Genomic DNA, 19,632 nt, shown 5'->3' with positions numbered 1-19,632 from the left:
GGAAGACTGGCAGAGAGTTGGTTCAGAGGTTTGAGGAGAGAGAAAAAGGTTTTGTATAGCAACTGTAAGTAAACATATAATAATAATAATAATAAAATGATGAATAATATTAAAAAGCATCAAAATGTAAGGATGACCCTTTGAGATTAGATAAGATAAATATATGGTAGACTCAGTTAACATTTGCAGGACTTTTACCAGCTGTATTCAGCATCTCAGGAATAGGAATGGAGATGGGATTGAATTGAAGTCCAGAACCATTAGAAAATAGATGATAAGGGGACAAAGGGCAATGGGATTCAAAGGTGGAGGCCTGTGTATAGTCGAACTGTATAGTTACAAGGGAAAGACTGCAAAAGAAAGAATACAAGGATGAAATGGAGGTGATATATTGGAACAGCAAGAGGAACAGAGGAACTTTTTTGAAAACCTAGAATAGGATTAAGAAGCATAGAAGAGAAACTGAGTTCAAAAATTGTGAATGCTTATGAGCTGAGGAGATGACAGGAATAAGCATCTGAGCATGAATATGTCAATGATTAGAGTAAATCTCAAAGAAGATAAGGTCAGTGAATGATGGAAATGAACTAGCAACAGAGAGTAAAATAATATTACAATTCCTACAGGGCCAATTTGTTATGGGATACAAGAGAAAAAGCAATTAATCCTGGAAAGAGTACCTAAAGATAGTTGGTCTTTCCAAGGAAGCCAGACTTACATGAATAAAAAAATATAGAAAGGAAGAGGTCAAATTAAATAAAGTAGATTTTATTAATCCCATACTAGAATCTACACTGGAGAGGAGATGGAGAAGAAAGATATCAGTGGTAGATGGGGAGTAAGTTAAATATATATAAAAGTAAAAAGAGAGGTATCCCGGGAAAAGAATTTCCACATGGGCCTATAACAACTCTAGAATTAAGAAGATAAATTAAACAGAAGGTGAACTTTTGTTCAATATGGGGCATTGAGAAGAACCAGTTAGCTGGGAATTACATTGACCAGAACTGGGTAGTTAGTCAATAATGGCAGCCACAAAGGAAATATCATTAAGAAATTAGTCTCTTCACTCTTCTATCTTCTATAATAATCCCTGAAAGGAATTCTCAAGTGCCAGTGTTACAAAATCTGGTTGTAATGATGACTGGAATGGTTACATAGCAAAGGAGATCTCTAGTTTCAGGAAATATGAACCCATTTCCTATCCAATGGGCAATGTAAAAGACAACAAAATCCATTACAATCCCATCTAGAGACTAAGGTAGCTGTGTTGTCAGTATGGGTCACTATCACCTACTTGGGCCTTTACTGGTCATGGGAGGCTGACTGGATGGATGCTGATTTCAAAGATAGTCATGAAGTATGAGGCATGAAACCATGAGCAAGCTCTTTAATCTCTTAGTACTCCAGCAGCTCTCTAAGACCATAGAGATATGATGTGTGTTGGTAGAATAAGTTTCCTCACTTGGAATTTCCCTATTTAATGAAATCACAAGTCTATTCCTTGTCTCTACTCAAGAAATACAGGTTAATCTCTACTCTTAGAAAATTCAATGAATTATGGACAAAGTTCAATTTCTGTATCTGAACCAACTAAATATTATAACAAACACTATACAATATTATCTGTATGTTGATGATGAGCCTAATGGCTATTCATGCTAGTCTGTACACATGATATATAGTAGAATGGGGGAAAAAGCTTGAGAGTCCAATGACCTAGATTCAGATCCTTCCTCTCTATGGCATTGGGCAAGTCACTTGCCATCTAGGCTTGCTTCCTTCACTGGAAAATGAAGGGATTGAAAGAAATGGCCTCTATGGTCCCTTCTAGTTCTAAATTTATGATCCTTGAGAGTGAGGACAATTATATTTTTTCATTGAATCCCCAAAACTATCACAAGATAGACATATAATAAATGCTTAGTCATGACAGCAAAGGAAAGTAATAAATGTTAAGGGGATATGGCAAAATAGGGGCATTAATGCATTGCTGGTGGAGTTGTGAATTGATCCAATCATTCTGGATGGCAATTTAGAACTATGCTCAAAGGGCTATAAAAGACTGTCTGCCCTTTGATCCAGCCACACCATTGCTGGGTTTATACCCCAAAGAAATAATAAGGAAAAAGACTTGTACAAAAATGTTTATAGCCGTGCTCTCTACGGTGGCAAAAATTTGGGAAATGAGGGGGTGTCCATCAATTGGGGAATGGTTGAACAAATTGTTGTATATGTTGGTGATGAAATACTATTGTGCTAATGGGAATAATGAACTGGAGGAATTCCATGTGAACTGGAATGACCTTCAGGAACTGATGCGAAGTGAAAGGAGCAGAACCAGGAGAACATTATACACAGAGACTGATACACTGTGGCAAAATAGAATGCAATGGATTTCTCTACTAGCAGCAGTGCAATAATCCAGGACAATTCTGAAGGACTTAAGAGAAAGAACGCTATCTCACATCTAGAGAAAGAACTGTGGGAGCAGAAATACAGAAGAAAAATAACTGCTTGATCACATGGGTCGATGGGGATATGATTGCAGATGTAGACTCTAAACAATCACCCTAGTTCAAATATCAATAATATGGAAAAGGATCTTGATCAATGACACATGTAAAACCCAGTGGAATTGTGCATTGGCTATGGGAGGGAGCTAGGAGGAGGGGAGAGAAAGAACATGAATCATGTAACCATGGAAAATTTTTCTTAATCAAATAAAATTTTAAAAATTTAATTTAATTTACATTTTTAAAAATGCTTAGTGACTGATTGATATGATGATATCATATGTCAGATATATTTCCATTAAGTTAAAAGGCCAAGAGCTAATAGACCAGTCCATAGAAGACCTCTTAGGCAGTAGGTAATGATACAGTAGATAGAGTGCCAAGGACCAGGAGTCAGGAAGAGTTATCTTCCTGAGTTTAAATCTAGCCTCTGACATTTAGTAGCTATGTGATCCTGGGCAAGACATTTGACCCTGTTTGTCTCAGTTTCCTCATCTGTAAAAAGAATTAGAAAAGAAAATGGTAAAAGATTTCAGTATCTTTGCCAAAAACAACAACAAAATAACACAACCCAAATGGGGTTACAAAGAGTCAGACTAGACTGAAATGACTTAACAATCATAGGAAGGAGACATTTGAGATTTGAATAGTCAATGTGACAGCACATTGGACACAAAATCCTGTGAAAATCATTTTAGGAGCAAAGCTTTTAAAGACACTGTACACGAAGAAGGATGGCTGAAAGGAAGGTTAGACAGAATGTCATTTAATACTAGATGAAGCCTAAGCATTTGGGAAACTTTTTAGCTAAAAGCAATTGTTACCCAGAACACCCTTCTGACCAGACAGCACCCATTCTTCACAACTATCTCAGGGGAAAATTAAGGGCTGTGTCTAAATGGAGGCCAGTCCTGCTGAAATGTCATACAATAACCATGGTCTTCCTCCTACACATAGGCCAGTGGGCTTGTTTCAAAATGACGCAACTATTTAGACGTTCTGCTCCCCTCTCCCTGCTTCAATGCCCCTCCTAACAAAAGAAAACTGTGAGAAAAATACTGTATATACAATTGTATGATTTCTTGGCTGGACTTCAAATAGAGTCTTTTCATGTCTCTCCTTTTGTCTCAGATGCCTTTCTCCTTTGCTCTGAAAGCAGTAAAATGCATTTGTGCTCCCTCATGCTGAGGGAGACTCAATTTGACTTGTACCAGCTCTCCTTTCTTCTGGGGTCCCTAGAGACAGCCCAGCAATGGTGAAAAGTCTAGTTTGTAAAGATCCCAGGGTAAATTTTAAAAGATGGAGAGGTCGAGTTGGGGGGAGATTTGCAGCATTCTGGGGAAAATGTCTGAAAAGGGGAAGGAACCCTTTGTCTGCAAAGGTAGTTCATTATTTTCCTACTTAGCTCTGGGCATGTGCCTATGTTGGAGGTTGTCTATCCCCCCACCCAAGGGACCAAAGCCAATCCACGCCACAGCCCCTTCCTTAACTGAGCATGAACTGGGCAATGTCTCTGATTTTAACTCTCTACCATAGAGTCTAACTGTTGATAAAAGGAATCCCCAGTAGCCACTAGCTTGCTGGTATGAGCTCAAAGAGTTCCAACTAGTACTAAGGCAATTTCTCTGCATAGAAATATTTCACTTGGAAGCAAATATTCCCATTTCTTCCTTCATTAACTCCTTTCAAGACATGTCAAAAAATAAAAATCATTTTCTTTCCCAAATTATTAGAGCCATGGTTTAGAATGGCTTAGAATAAAAGAAGAGAAGCAGTATGAGAGCCTCAAAGCTCATTTAGGGATGCCCCCAGTTTCTAAGCATATAAACTAGTTAAGAGACTTAAGTATGGAGTATTGGAAAAAAGAATATTATATTTCAAGTCAGTTTCAATCAAGTCCCAGATCTGAATCTAATTGGCTGTATGACTTTGGGGAAAAAAACATTTAATTTCTATGTGACTCAGTATCCTCATCTGTAAAATGAAAATAATCCAACTTCAAAGAGTTATTATGAGAATCAAAGGAGAAAAAATGCTTTGCTTTCATGTTTGATGACTTATTTTGCCTTCAGATCACTCCTTTGAAGAGTTTTAAGGAATTTTAGAGATCTAACTCTGGTCCCAAAGCATGAATCCCCTCAGCGACACAGCGACACAGGATTTCAGTTCAAGGCAGTTTAGAAACTAATTAGGAACCATAACTCACCCAGTTTGGTATTATTAATTTTTTTAATCTCCAGGTAATGATTTTCCTTAATGCTTGAAGGCAAGACACCCAGCTTCTAGAAAACTCTATCTTCTGTCTTAAACTAAATAATGGCTCTAAGATAACAAATATAACCCTGCTAAAATTCCAGGACATAGGAGGAGCAAAAGATGTAAAGACTTGGCAAACTGAAATGTGTAAACACAAATTCCCTGAATTATTTAGTTTCTACTCCTTTGGTTCTAACATAGAGAGATAGAAAAGGAGGAAGAATCATTTATTGCTTTTCCTGACCCATAGAAAGGAGTGTGGTAAAAGCATCATGATGGAAGGATTGAGTCTTACTACTATGACCCAGGCAAGTCCCTTAATGTCTGCTAGCCTCAGCTTCTTCATCTATAAAATGAGCATAATAATAGCACATACTCCACAGGCCTATTATGAAAATCAAATGAGATAATACATGTAAAATTGTTTCTAAGTGTAAACTATAAATTCCAGCCATTATCAGATTACCTTTTTAGTGATGGCTAGCTGAGAGGAAGACCCCCTTTAGGATTATGATAGGAAAGGTAAGCCTTGAAAGTAGAAAAATATCCATGGTAACCTTAGAATGAATGCCATAATATGGAGATGAAGATGGGCATGCTGATTATCTAAGACCAAAGTATGACCAGGAAAAGAATATCATCATGAGGAAAGAAGAGTATTGGCTGGACTAGGAAATGGCGGGGAGGAGGGGAAGTAGGGGAATAGAACAAAGAAGAACTTCATCTGTTGCATAATTTTGCCTACTAGAGGCTTTAAAGACCATTTAGTCCAAATGAAAAAGATTGAGGCTTCAAAAGGTTAAGTAATTGGGCACACATGTAAATGACCAACAAAGCCAAGATTTGAACTGAGACCCTCTCACTCCACCTCAATTATATTTTCATTTATACCATATCACACAACCAGTTTTACTGAAATCAGTCATAGAAGAAAAAGATGTCATGAAATATGAGCTCATAATTCTTCATTAATATACATGTTAGATTGATATGTACAGAATTTATGGTACAGATTGTAAAGATCCTTCTAAACACTGGGCAAAATTTTATTATTATTTGGAAACAATCTTTCTTACTAACAGGGAATATTTTTTAGGTAACACCTAAAAATTCATTCAAATCTGAAATTTTTAAGTATATACTTGTCATTCCTTTTGCTAGTTCATTTTAGTTTCTTCCTAAATCCTTGGAAGTCTGTAGGATAGTTTGGGAATCAGAGTCATACCTCCTCTGCTTTCATCTGCCCAAAAGGAATAGATTTGATTTACCTTCATTTAGGACTCATTAACAAGTAATTGGCAACTGTCAAATGTAATGCCTCTTGGCGGCCACTCGGTGTGGATGCAGACAGTCTCTGAGCTCATCAGTAGCTATGATTCTCAGAGGACCACACTGGGTATAGAAAGTCTGTCCAAGTTCAAAGGGATAAGGGGAAGGTAAGATTTAATTCAGGCTTACTAGTAGACAAAGACAATTAGGGACTTCAGTTTAATATTGTCTGCTTTTAGACTGGGTAAGTAAACTAGCATGGGACAAGATTCTAGATATTTCAAGATAGCAAGATGATCAAGCAATCTTATCTGAGAACCAACTTACCTCAGCCTGCAGATAATTCACTCAGAAATGATTAACTCACACAGACTGGACTGTTCTCCCTAGGCAATGGAGTTACGTTAGCAGTGAAGTAAGTAAATTTATAAGTTTTTATTATATTCCCAAAAAAGTAACACCTTCTTGGTAGTACAGGTGAACTTTCTCCTGGCTGCTCAAGCTCATATTTTAGAGTCAGAAATAAACTTTCAAAAATCTTTAAAGCAGCATCAAGAGAATATAAAAAGTATGTTTGATAAGACTTAGACCTTAGCTAATAAGTAGACAGGTAGGCTTGCCACCCCCAAAGAAAACCAGATCTCTACCCAAACAAATGAAAATGGTCTCTCCTTTGCTTATGGAATTGACTAAAACAAAGAGCACTCCTGTTTAGCTACATTCGGATGTTTAGAAAAAGAAAGGGTGGAAAATCAATAACCCAAGAAATGTCAGTGTGAAAAACAACAGGACAGTAAGTTTTGATGCAATTATAGCCCCTGGGATCAAAACTGTTATAATATGATTAACTGCTTTCAAGCAAAAGCATTTCATTTCATTAAGTCAATCATTAGTGCTGGCAGATGAACATGATTAGCTAGATAACAATTTAGTGAGTCAGACTATTGGTTTTCTTTATATTAAAAAGCTAACAATAAATGAAATACAGCTCCAATAAATAGGCTAAGCTTTGCTATACAAATTAAATGCTCCTTGTTGTATCTTATTATGGCATTTCATTAATATTTGAGTTATATTTTCTTAATAACCTTTTAAAGAATTAAAATAAAATGACTGTTTTGTTACAATGATATAGCCTCTGGAGACAGTAAAACTCAAATTACTTACCAGCAACGAAACTCGGAAAAGAAGCCACCTTCTTTGTCTGTTTGGAAATATTAAAAACAGAACAACCATGATAAAGAAGACCTGTTTTATGGCATATAGGACAATTATAGTGTTAGGAAAATTAATATAGCTAAGCAAAATAACTCCAAGTTGAGTCACACGTGTTTAGTTGAGAAATGTGGTTCATTGACTTCCACGGGGAATCAATTTCTTAAGATATGGGTGGGTGCTCAGTATAAAAACATAAATGGCTTTAAACCAGGGTTTCAAAACAAGGATAAACGTTTGACAATGCAAGCATTTTCCCCACCACACTGACAACTTAGGGAATTTTAGAAAAGTGCAACTCCCTCATTTAACAGATGAGGTCACTGAGATCCAAAAAAGTGTAATGGGTTGTTTAATGCCACACAGCTAATGGGCTTTGTATGATCCACATGAATCTGTAAACGTTTTGGATATAGGTAAGACAAATATTCTATGGTTTGTTTAGAAGAGTAATGTTGGACACATGGTAAGAAGTTGTGTGTAATATTAAGAAAAAATTTAATTTGGGGGAAAAAATCTGGGTTCAAATCTTAGTTCCACTATTTACTATTTAAGATTTGGGCACTTACTAGCTGTGTGAGAGTGGGAAAGTCACTTAAACCTGTTTGCCTCAGTTTCCTTACCTGAGCTATAGAAGGAAATGGCAAACAACTCCATTATCTTTGCAAGAAAATCTCAAATGAGGTCATGAAAAGTCAGACATGATTGAAAATGAGTGAACAACCATAACAATAATTAGTTAAGTCATTTCCCTTCTCTGGACCTCCATTCTCATTTCTGTCAAATGACAGAGTGGATTAGATGGTCTCTAAAGTCTCTTTTAGAATCTATTAATTTATGTTTCCAGAAGAACAGTATAGAACCAGGATAAAATAAAATGATGCTATTATATACAAGTACATCATCAACACATCCCTACTCTAATATTTGTGTGTGTGTGTGTGTGTGTGTGTGCGTGTGTGTGTGTGTGCCTATAATCTCATCAATATAGGAATTTCCATTGTGGAGACAACCTCCAAATATGTAGATAAGCAAGTTGTTTTCTTAGAAAGTTATGTAAGGAACTGAGCTATCAAGAACTAGTCCATGGTAACACAGTCAGAGATTTATACCCCCAATTTCCTACATCCAAGTTGCCCCTCTATCTATTAGACCAACCCGCCTCTACTCCTAATTATAAGGTAATAACTTTCACTTACTCTTCCAACATGAATTCCTTTTCCAGAATAAAATAAAACTTGACTTACCCAGACCCTCCCAGAACCACAATCTTCCATGCATGGCCCTACCCCAGTTCGTCATATAGGATCAAGTGGTAAAAGAAATGAACATTAACTTGACTAATATCTAAATTTTTTCAGTCAACATTAGCCTTAAAACATGACCCATAACTCTATCCCCTAATGAAGTTACCTCTTGCATATTGTTATTGTCGACTGGTCCATTGAGATCAGAACGCTGCTGTTTCCTTGGCTGTTCTAAACTGTTGCAAACCTATAAACAATGAATTAGAGAAAATTCAAGCTCATAGTTGAAATAAGACATATATGGAAACTAAATCCCAATCAGAATCAGAAAAATGACCAACTGATATCTCATGGTTCTTTCTATTAAGAAAGGCATTAAGCTACATTTTCATCTTTTCTGTTAACAGAATGTACTAATTTAACCAAGATTACAATTCATCCCATGAATAAAGCAAAAGTTAATGGAAGCACCAGTAGATACCATGAGTAACATGGAAGTCACATCTGGCAAGCCAGGTTGTAAATCTAAATCCTAAATCTTTGAATTGATTGATGAATCAGGGATTTATTGAGCACCTTCATAGCATTTGCTTGGATTGTGGTAATGATACAAAAATATATGAAAATGTCTCTACCTGTTACAGTTCACAAATAGAAATCTAGGTCCTAAAGAGACCATTATGGAATTTGTCATCTAGTTGAGGAGATAAAACTAACACACTTGAAGCAATTATAAAATAATAGATTTCTGAACTGCCTTAGCATTCTGAAAGTATAAAAAGGGTTCAATAAAGAAATCTGTGTGATCTAGAATCATCACCATAATCACTAAGCTTTAAGGTCTGCAAAGTGCTTTACATATATTATCTATCTCACTTAAGGCATTATCTACAAACATGGTCTCTGGGGAATGTTTTACCAATAAGCCAAGGCAGGAGCTGGACCATGGAAGAAAGGAATTTAAGCAGAAATAAAATATAACAAACTCTACAAGGACATGGTAAAGCAGATGATCTCATGCACTAATGTAAAACCATTTGTTATCCTTAGATAAGAGATATGCTTGTAGCTTTTTCTTAGTGGTTACCTCAAGCCTGATTTCTTTAATCAAATAGACCTCTTTAACAGTTGCAAAATGATTTGATCACTTTCTCTTCTTTTCCTGTCCTTGAAGAAGGAATGTTTTCTCATTCTGATAATAAATCCTGCAAGTCACATTCCAAATACTGCTCCTTTTTTCTCTCTTGAGTGATTCCTCTTTGCTCTACACATATGTCTCCTGTGAAAGGTTTTACTTCTCTATCCTAAATTGCCACAAAATGCTGTTGACTGACTGTGTACTCTAAGGGGGGGGGGGGCTGAGAAGTTATAAAAACTTGGTCTGTACCCTAAGAAACTAAAGCTGTTACCAACACAAGCATTTATTTTTGTCCAAGAATGCCAAATTAAAACTAGCACAGACCCCTATACGTTTTTAAAGGGTGATGGAACATTGTTCTCTGGTTTCAGCACCACTTTTACCTCTTGTAACTACTCTCCACACTGGGATACCTTCTAGATCAGTGATTCCCAAAGAGGGTGCTATTGCCCCCTGGTGGGTGCTGCAGCGATCCAGGAGGTCAATGATGGCCACACTTTTTTTGTATTACATTCTATTCTGAGTTCAATAAATAGTTTTATAATTTCCAAGGGGCGCAAAGTAATATTTTTTTCTGGAAAGGAGGCGGTAGGCCAAAAAAGTTTGGGAACCACTGTTCTTAGATTACATAATAACTTTCTATCAGCTACCCCATTTCCCAAGACTATCTTAGGGGCAGTAGAAAGAAAAGGCTGGGTATATGATCCTAATATTTCCTCACTCTATAGCCAATGCCAAGCCTGAGTCCAAGGGCTTTCACTTAACCTTGTTTTCCTTAGCTGTTCCTTCTCCCCTGACAAAGTAAGCAAATAATCTTCTCTAATTTAGATCATGGACCTGAGTTGATAGTGAGGGTGTATGTATTCAGCATATGTACTGGGGAACAGTAAGGGAAAAGGTTAGGTTAAAATCCAAATGATTTCACACATTCAAATTATAATCTTCCAGACTTAGAAGAACTCTAGCTTTCTCATTCAAATACATTTAGCTTTTTCAAGGTCCAAACAAAACATTAAAGCAAACCTCAGGAAGGTCCCTAAATCTTCCTGAAACTAGGTTCATTGCCTACAGTAAATGAAGTATTGCATGTCCTTTACTGGAAGTTGAACTCTGGCTGGGAAGTTCCCACCACAATGTCTAGACAGTCATGCCCCTTTCTCTGCTTAAGATAGTTCTTCATACTTGAAAATTGAATGTGGACTTTAAACATGATAAATCACATTGTGTGGTTATACAGATGAGCCTACAGAGTTAGATAGGTGAAACAATGACGGTGAAATGAAATATGTTAATATAGTGAGGCTGGGGGGGAGGGCAGAATCCCTTCAGGGTTATAAGAACATAAAATGGACAAATATAAATTAATTATAAAGTACCAGTATCAAATGACATTTGTTTGAAGAAGAGATGATTGTTTGCCTATAATAAAAATACATTCATTTGAATAAACCGTTCCAATAAATATCTTGGATCCAGTTGGTAAAACTACTGCTTAGAATTTTTCTCAAAGTGTCATGTCCAATCACTGTGTGCTTGATTGAACTGAAAATACATTATACGGCCCAAATTACTTTGGTTGTGATCATAGTAAATTAGTTGTCATAAACTTACATTGCCTGTAATAGATAGTTTCTGATTATATACCTAGCTAGTAAAAATATTCACATATAAATGTATTTATATTTGTATGTATATATAAAGTTTAAAAGTCTGGTGACCAGTAGCACTAAATTAAAATTGCAACCATCAACAACTCTCCCTCAAAACACCCATCAATACACGCACACAAAGGAATGCTTCATTTTACTTTGTATCATTTCAAGCTTCAAAAAGATCATGCTGAATGTCCTAATCACTTGTATGTTAATTATGCTTAATTTCTGTTTTCATAGTGGCCATCTCCTCAACTCACTTATTTTTGAAGAGTTGTTACATCATATTTCTACATTTTTGTCTTTATTAAAAATGTCAACTAAGGGAGAGTGGCCACACCAACCCTCAGATCACAGGCTACACACACACAAGCATATACTAGCAGGGACTGATTTAAAATCCAGTTTCACTGCACAAATACATTAATCTTTCAAAAGTTCTTTAATCTGCCCTTTGTGATATAAGTGGCTCTGAATAAATTATAATATTGTTCTTCTGCTCCTCTTACAGTTTAGGCTAGCCTGATGATTTGTATCTGGAGAGCAATCTGGATAAAGCATCTATTCTGGTAATAAGAATTCCTATGAGAGTGGCATGTCTTTTCAAAGATAAGTTGTAGCATTTAAAAAAATGTGTTGTCAACTGAATAAACTATCCTTTAAAAAAATCTCTATGATAGCCATTATTCAAGATGAAGGGGAAAATCAAAATCTTTTTTCTTCACAATCTGTCCACAATCTCAAATTCCAGGTGTTTGTTAAAACAGTTATTAATAAATCAACAACAATAAACTAAAATTACATTGATAGCAAATGGCAGAACCCATATTGAAATTCATGATTTTAGAAGAAAAAAAAATCTTAATGGTCATCCAGCAAAGCCTTCTTTTATTTAAAAAAAATAAAATTTATTGATGCATTTTGTCTTTATATCACAGCCATTTCTTAGAGGAGTGAGGAACCTCCTTATGACTCTAAACTAAAAATTCCCTTATGTCTAACATCCTCACTACCAACAATGTGACACCTGCTGAAGAGTAGCCTACAAGAAAGCAGGTAGGGTACACTAAGTGAAGGAGAATGTACTAGGAGAGTCAACCGCTCACCACTACCTCTTCTCAGACCCTGATGTTGACAATCTAGTGTTTGACACATCAGAAAGAAGGAAATCAGGATTTAATAAGTACCTACTCTGTGCTAAGTACTTTCTTTACAAATGAACACTTTATAACCTTATTTGACTCTCATAACTCTGGGAGGTAAAGAGTTATAGAATGCCCATTTTACAAATGAGGAAACTTAGGCAGGCAGCAGTTAGGTGACTTGCTCAGGATCACACAGATCGTAACTGTCAATTTATAAAGGCCAAATTTGAACTCAGATTTTCCTAACTCCAAGACTAGAACTCTATTCACTCTACCACCTAACTGCCTCTTATAATAACATAATTATAATGAACACAATAAGGACTTAAACACTTGTTCATCCATTTATTCATGTATTATAGGTCTCTCTCCATTACATGATAAGGTCAGGATAATAGCATCCTTTTGCATAGAACTGATTAAAATAAGAATTTTGTTATAGCCACAGGAACAAAGGGCAGCTAATATATGATCTTGAAAAAGTCACTCTTCCTCCTCTGGGTCTCAGTTACTTCCAAAATGAGAGAACCATAGTATATGAATGTGAAACTACAATATATGCAATTAATGGAATACCATAATGCATTAAGAAATGGAGAGTATAAGGAATTCAAAGACACGTGTAGTAATTTGTATAAAATAATATACGTATAAGCTTAATTAAGAGAAAAATATAATAATAACTAGCACTTTACAGATATTATCAAAAAGTGCCAGAAAGAGAAGCTAGAAGAGCTTGAGAAAGGAATCTCAAAGCAAATCGGATCCTATCTGTAATAATGAAAATAAATGTAATATGTAACAATTAAAATGCTACATGTAATATTTAGAAATTAGTTTTGTTAAACAATATTAGTAAAAAAATTTGTTGTGGTCGCCATTTATAAAATTGGCTCTTAAGTCATGAGGCTGATAGTAGCTTTTAACAATTTAATTTAATATAAATATAGTACAAGAAATAAGGAAGGAAGGAAGTAGAAAATTATTTTCTAGCCTACTACTCTAAAGTCTGATACATAGAATTTCAGCTTGCTCCCTAACAAGGTTCTGATCTCCACATGGAAGTCCAGTAGTCTCTTCAGAGCAAGAGTTACCAGCCCACAAGAGTGTCTTCCACCTGAGCCACCAATGCCAAATGGAGTAGAAGAATTAATCCCAGCAAACTCACCCCAAAAGTCCTTGATCTCCTCTACAGTCTCAGCTTTTATAGCCCTTTTCTCCATATCACTTCCTGTCTCTCTGAGCTGGTCTATCACATCTCAGGAACCAATCAAAGTCTCTCTGCCCTGGACTTGTAATCTTTAGTTCTGGGTCTTAGAAAAAAGAACTAGAAGAAAGTTCACAACCCTGGGAGGAAGGGGTTCCCTTGCACAATTTCTTCTTAGATAGTGCAATATTATATGCACTTCTAGCCAGAAGATCTTTAAAAGTATAAGCTGGTTATGTGAAATGATTCCCTGGGGAGACTGGACATGTTAATCTCCTGAAACTCTTAATTGGGGAGATTTTGAAATGTTTGTCTCCCAATAGAATCACAGGGGGGATGTATAAAGGGAACCTCTTCTTCCCAGGGTCATAAACTTTCTTCTCATCTGACCCATCCCATTAGCATGGCTGGAATGCTCCAAACAGAGGTCACAGATTAAGAGCCCTACTAGGACCATGACCCAGAACTAAGGGTTACAGGTCTGAGGCAGAGAGACTTTGATTGGTGCCTGAGATATGATGGACCACCTCAGTAAGACAGGAAATAACATGGAGAAAAAGACTATAAAAGATGAGACCATAGAGGAGATCGAGGGCTTTTGGTGTGAGTTTGCTGGGATTCATTCTTCTACTCTATTCAGTGTTGGTGGGTTGGGCAGAAGACATCCTTGTGGACTGGTAAGACTCTTGCTCTGAAGAGACTACTGGACCATCCTACCCAAATTAATTTACTTATTTAGTGCTATACCTATCAAACTACCAAAAAACTTTTTTACCGAATTAGAAAAAATTATAACAAAGTTCATTTGGAAGAACAAAAGACCAAGAATATCAACAGAAATAATGAAAAAAATATGAAGGAAGGGGGCCTAGCAGTACCAGATGTCAAGCTGTATTATAAAGCAGTAGTCATCAAAACAATATGATACTGGCGAAGAGACAGAAGGGAAGATCAGTGGAATAGACTAGGGGTAAGCAACCTAAGCAAGACAGTCTATGATAAACCCAAAGAACCCAGCTTTTGGGACAAAAATCCACTATTTGACAAAAACTGCTGGGAAAATTGGAAAACAATATGGGAGAGATTGGGTCTAGATCAACATCTCACACCCTATACCAAGATAAACTCAGAATGGATGAATGATTTGAATATAAAGAAGGAAACTATAAGCAAATTAGGTGAGCACAGAATAGTATACCTGCCAGATCTCTGGGAAGGGAGGGATTTTAAAACCAAGCAAGAGTCAGAAAAAATTACAAAATGTAAAATAAATAATTTTGACTACATTAAACCAAAAAGGTTTTGTACAGACAAAACCAATGCTACCAAAATTAGAAGGGAAGCAACAAATTAGGGGAAAATCTTTATAACAAAAGACTCAGACAAAGGTCTAATTACTCAAATATAAAAGGAGCTAAGTCAATTGTACAAAAAAATAAGCCATCCCCCAATCAATAAATGGGCAAGGAACATTAATAGGCAATTCTCAGATAAAGAAATCAAAACTATCAATAAGCACATGAGAAAATGTCCTAAATCTCTAATAATTAGAGAAATACAAATCAAAAAACTCTGAGGTATCACCTCACACCTAGAAGATTGGCTAAAATGACAGCAGGAGAGAGTAATGGATGTTAGAGGGGATGTGGCGAAATTGGGACATTAATGCATTGCTGGTGGAGTTGAGAATTGATCCAACCATTCTGGATGGCAATTTGGAACTATGCTCAAAGGGCTTTAAAAGACTATCTGCTTTTTGATCCAGCCATAGCACTGCTGTGTTTATACCGCAAAGAGATAATAAGGAAAAAGACTTGTACAAAAAATATTTATAGCTGCATTCTTTGTGGCTGCAAAAAATTGGAAAATGAGAGAATGTCCTTCAATTGGGGAATGGCTGAACAAATTGTGGTATCTATTGGTGATGGAATACTATTTTTCTCAAAGGAATAAAGAACTGGAGGAATTCCATGTGAAGTGGAATGACCTCCAGGAATTGATGCAGAGTGAAAGGAACAGAACCAGAAGAACATTATACACAGAGGCTGATACACTGTGGTACAATCGAACATAATGGACTTCTCTACTAGGAGCAATGCAAGAATCCAGAGCAAGGCTGAGGGAATTCTGAGAAAGGAAACTAGGCACATTCAGAGGAAGAACTCTGGAAGGAGAAACACAGAGGAAAAACAACTGCTGGAACACATGGGCTGATAGGGATATTATTGGGGACGAAGACACTAAGCAATAACTCTAGCCCTCCTATCAATAATATGGAATTAGGGATTAATCAATGATACATGTAAAACCCAGTGGAATTATGCATCAGCTAAGGGGGTTTAGGCAGGTTTGGGGAGAGGGAAAGAACAAGAAATATGTAAATATGGGAAAATGTTAAAAATTAAAATTAAAAAAAAAGAGACTACCAGACTTCCACATGGAGATCAGAACTTTGTCAGGGAGTGAGTTAAAATTCTATGGATCAGACTTTAGAGGCTAGAAAATATTTTTCTACTTCCTTCCTTATTTCTTTCTTATACTATATTTATATTAAATTAAATTGTTAAAAGTTACTATTATCCTCATGACTTAAGAATTAATTTTATAAACAGCAACCACAACAATTTTTTTACTAACATTATTTAGCAAAACCAATTTCTAAATATCACACGTAGCATTTTAATTATTGCATATTACATTTATTTTCACTATTACATATCTTAATCATTCTTAGAAAGATGACTTTTCAGGCAGGAATGTCATATGATCAGAGCTTTATCTCTGGGAGATTAGTCTGACACCACTGTGTAAAATGTGTATAGAAACCTACTAAGAAGCCACTATTATCATTTAGCTGAGGGATGATAGATGGTAGAAGGAAAGGGGGAAAGATTCAAAAGATATTGCTGAGGTAAAAATCATCAGTACTTGTCTACTGATTAGAGGGAGAGCATAAGAATCAGTGAAGTCTTTAGCACACACACCCTGTACCTGTCCAATGGTGCTGAGATACTGAGATTTAATAAAGGGTTGAATAAGAGTAACAAATTCAAGAATTTTGTACTGAGGTAAGAAATCTTGTCCAATCACTCAACAAGTGCTGAGATCAGTGATGTTTTTCAGCCACCTAGAACCAAGAAGAAGAATGAGAAGAACTACCATTCAGGGCATCCTGTCCTTTTCCCTTGCTTTGCTTTTTCCTGATCTCAATTTCTGGCTGTCCAGACCCTCTGGGGCAGCTGAGTGGGAAGAGTAATACAACTGCCCACACTAGCTGGCACAGAGTCACCAACTATAATCATTATTGTGAAATAGAGATTTAACAAGTCCTGCAAACTGCCATACCACATCATTGTAAAATCCTCTGGGTCTTACTATTGATCTTGAGTCTCTTCATCTACCCTACTTCTACACTCTTAGGATTTCCATCCACATTGCAATAGACCTCTCTTGTATGTCTTCTTTCCCTAGATTTTTTGTGTGAGTTCCTTAAGAACTGGGACTATCTTACTTTTTATTTGTTTCTCCAGCAGTTGGCACACAGAAATCATTGATAATTTTTTTTATTCATTCATTTAGTATTGGAAAAGGGAGACAGGCAAGTCAGAAAAGGAATTGTTTTAGGGATAGTGATAGCAGGGATAGCTAGCATTTTATTGTTTGCAAAGCATTATAAATATCTCATTTGATCTTCTCAATAATTCTGAAAGGTAAGTGCTATTATTATCTGCTATTGAGAAAATAGACAGGCAATGGTTAAGTGACTTGCCTGGGGCCACACAGCTAGCAAATGTATGTAGTAAGATTTGAAGTCAGGTTTTCTTGACTCTAAATCCAGTATTCTATCCATTATTCCACCTAATTGTCTCTAAAGGGGATGAGATCATGAGCTTCACATCATTGGAAAATAGTTAAGTTTGAGATGTTGGATGGAACAAATATGGGTACAGAGATATGTGGAGACTGAACTTCTCTTACATATTCAGAGCTGGAGATGAATATTTCAGTAATATTCAGTAGAGATAATACTAAAAGTTGTAGATATGAATGAGACTGAAAAAGGAGAGGAGGCAGAGAAAGAAGAGAAGGCAACCAAGGCCAACCCATCAAGAGGTGAACATTTAGATAGCAGAACCATTTCAATTTACTGAATTATTTAAATAAGTGGCCCACAGATAATGAGTATACTTGCATAGGAAGGCAGAATTAAACCATATCATCAAGGGAGAACAAGGAGAAAAGAAAGGAGAAAAGGCAAAAATCAGTGAGAAAAAAATTGATATAGTTCACTGTCATGGAAACCAAGATAAAAGAGACTTTCAAGAAAGGTGTGGTGCCAGTAGCCTCTCAGAGAAATAAGGGTCTCCATCAGGGTCCATAGTCAATGTAGACAGCAGAACCTTACATTGATTCCTATTGTCTGAAAATCAGGCCACAGGATGGATGGATACCCAAACAGACACCTCTGTGTGACTCTCTGCTGACCAATATTTTTTATTATTAAAATTTTTATAATCTATATTTTTAGGATAGCCTCAAGTATTGTAGTATAGATATAAAATTTCTTTATAGAAATCCATTTATAGAACTCCTATTATACAATTCCCCTTAATACTCTATAATTAATCAGCATTTAATGAGTTAATAGTTCATACCATTGAAGCTGCTTTACTTACTCTCTTTCTTTCTCTCTCTCTCTCTCTCTCTCTCTCTCTCTCTCTCTCTCTTTCTCTCTTTCTCTCTCTCTCTCTGGCTCAAGAGTAGGAAGGACACAGCATGGCAAAATCAAAACATAATACACTCTCACTTTATTTTCTCATGCTGAATTTAACCCAATGAAACCAAAACATTCTCACACTTCACTACTTTCCCATTTAGACTTGTTCCCATGAATTTGAGGGTTCTCACACTCTAATCCACTTTTGAAATATGTTGAAGGTTCTTTTTATAAAAATAAAACTTAGATAAAGTAGAGTTTTGGTAGCCTTGAGGCATGTTTAGTCTCAGTGTAATCTATATGTAGGATTTTGTAGAAATTTGTTAGGTGTGCCAGCTTAACCAGTATAACCTTGAGTTTTTCTCTGTTTTGAATTTGTAATTTAAATTTTCCCAGCATTTGTGTGACTGTGAGAGAAAGGTATAAAAATAAAGATTCACAGGAAGTCTGAGAGAATAGCCTCCAGAAATCCACTGTGTCTCTTACTCTTTCTTCCTCTGTCTCAGCTAAACCATCACACCTCTCAAGATAACTGGAAACTGCTGGCTGGCTTCCAGCAGTGTGGTCAACAGTGTCAATGGGATGAGGACTGAGAAAGGGTGATGAGATTTGGTAATTAGATTTTTGGTGTCCTTCCAAAGGACAGTTTGAGTAGTGGGATTGATAGCCAACTTATAAAGAGTTCATCAGTAAGTGTAGGTTGAAAAAACCTACTACAAATAACTTTTTCAAGAATTCTGGGAGTAAAGAGGATGAAGGAAATTAAGATCTTGGTTTGAGAGAGCAATGAGATAAATAAGAGGTCTAAGATAAGCAAATTAGAAGGCATTTGTAGGCTAGATAGAATGATGGTGGTGAAGTATCACTGTACCCTGTCCAGGTCAGATTTCATCTGGAATATTGAGATCAAATCATCATGTTTTAGAAAGGGTATGGGCAAGTTGGAACATGATAATATTGAATCATGCAAGAATTAGCTGATTGAATTTAGAATGTTTAGCCTGGAGAAAAGAAGACATGATTGAAGGATGAAAGCCAGGAGCAAACATGATAGCTAGATAAAATCAATTATGTAGATTCATAAGTGGTTGAATGATAAGATCCAAGAAGTAGTTATAAATGTTAAAGTCTATGATTGGAAAAAAATCTGGAAAAGGTGTCTAAGTGACAGAATTCTGTCCTTGATTTTGATGTTGAACATTTTGTTAAAGTCTCAAATAAAAGCCTGATTGTGAAATTTGCATGTTACAAAAATTCAAGAGATAACTAG

At 36.1% G+C, this 19,632-nt stretch overlaps 1 protein-coding gene across 2 annotated transcripts in view; it reads right to left on the bottom strand.

The window, feature by feature from the left end:
• APBA2 (amyloid beta precursor protein binding family A member 2) overlaps nucleotides 1-19,632 on the bottom strand; it is a 140,771-nt gene that overhangs the window by 96,282 nt on the left and 24,857 nt on the right. For both annotated transcript variants that reach the window (XM_044662450.1, XM_044662451.1), the window contains exons 2-3: nucleotides 8,670-8,750; nucleotides 7,209-7,245 (exon numbers count right to left, since the gene is read on the bottom strand). In XM_044662450.1, the coding sequence (XP_044518385.1) occupies nucleotides 7,209-7,245; nucleotides 8,670-8,750 (118 nt within the window). The remainder of the gene's footprint in view (nucleotides 1-7,208; nucleotides 7,246-8,669; nucleotides 8,751-19,632) is intronic.

This window comes from Gracilinanus agilis, chromosome 2, assembly GCF_016433145.1.
Source record: "Gracilinanus agilis isolate LMUSP501 chromosome 2, AgileGrace, whole genome shotgun sequence".
Classification (NCBI taxonomy): domain Eukaryota; kingdom Metazoa; phylum Chordata; class Mammalia; order Didelphimorphia; family Didelphidae; genus Gracilinanus; species Gracilinanus agilis.
This window is presented reverse-complemented; position numbering and strand designations above follow the sequence as displayed.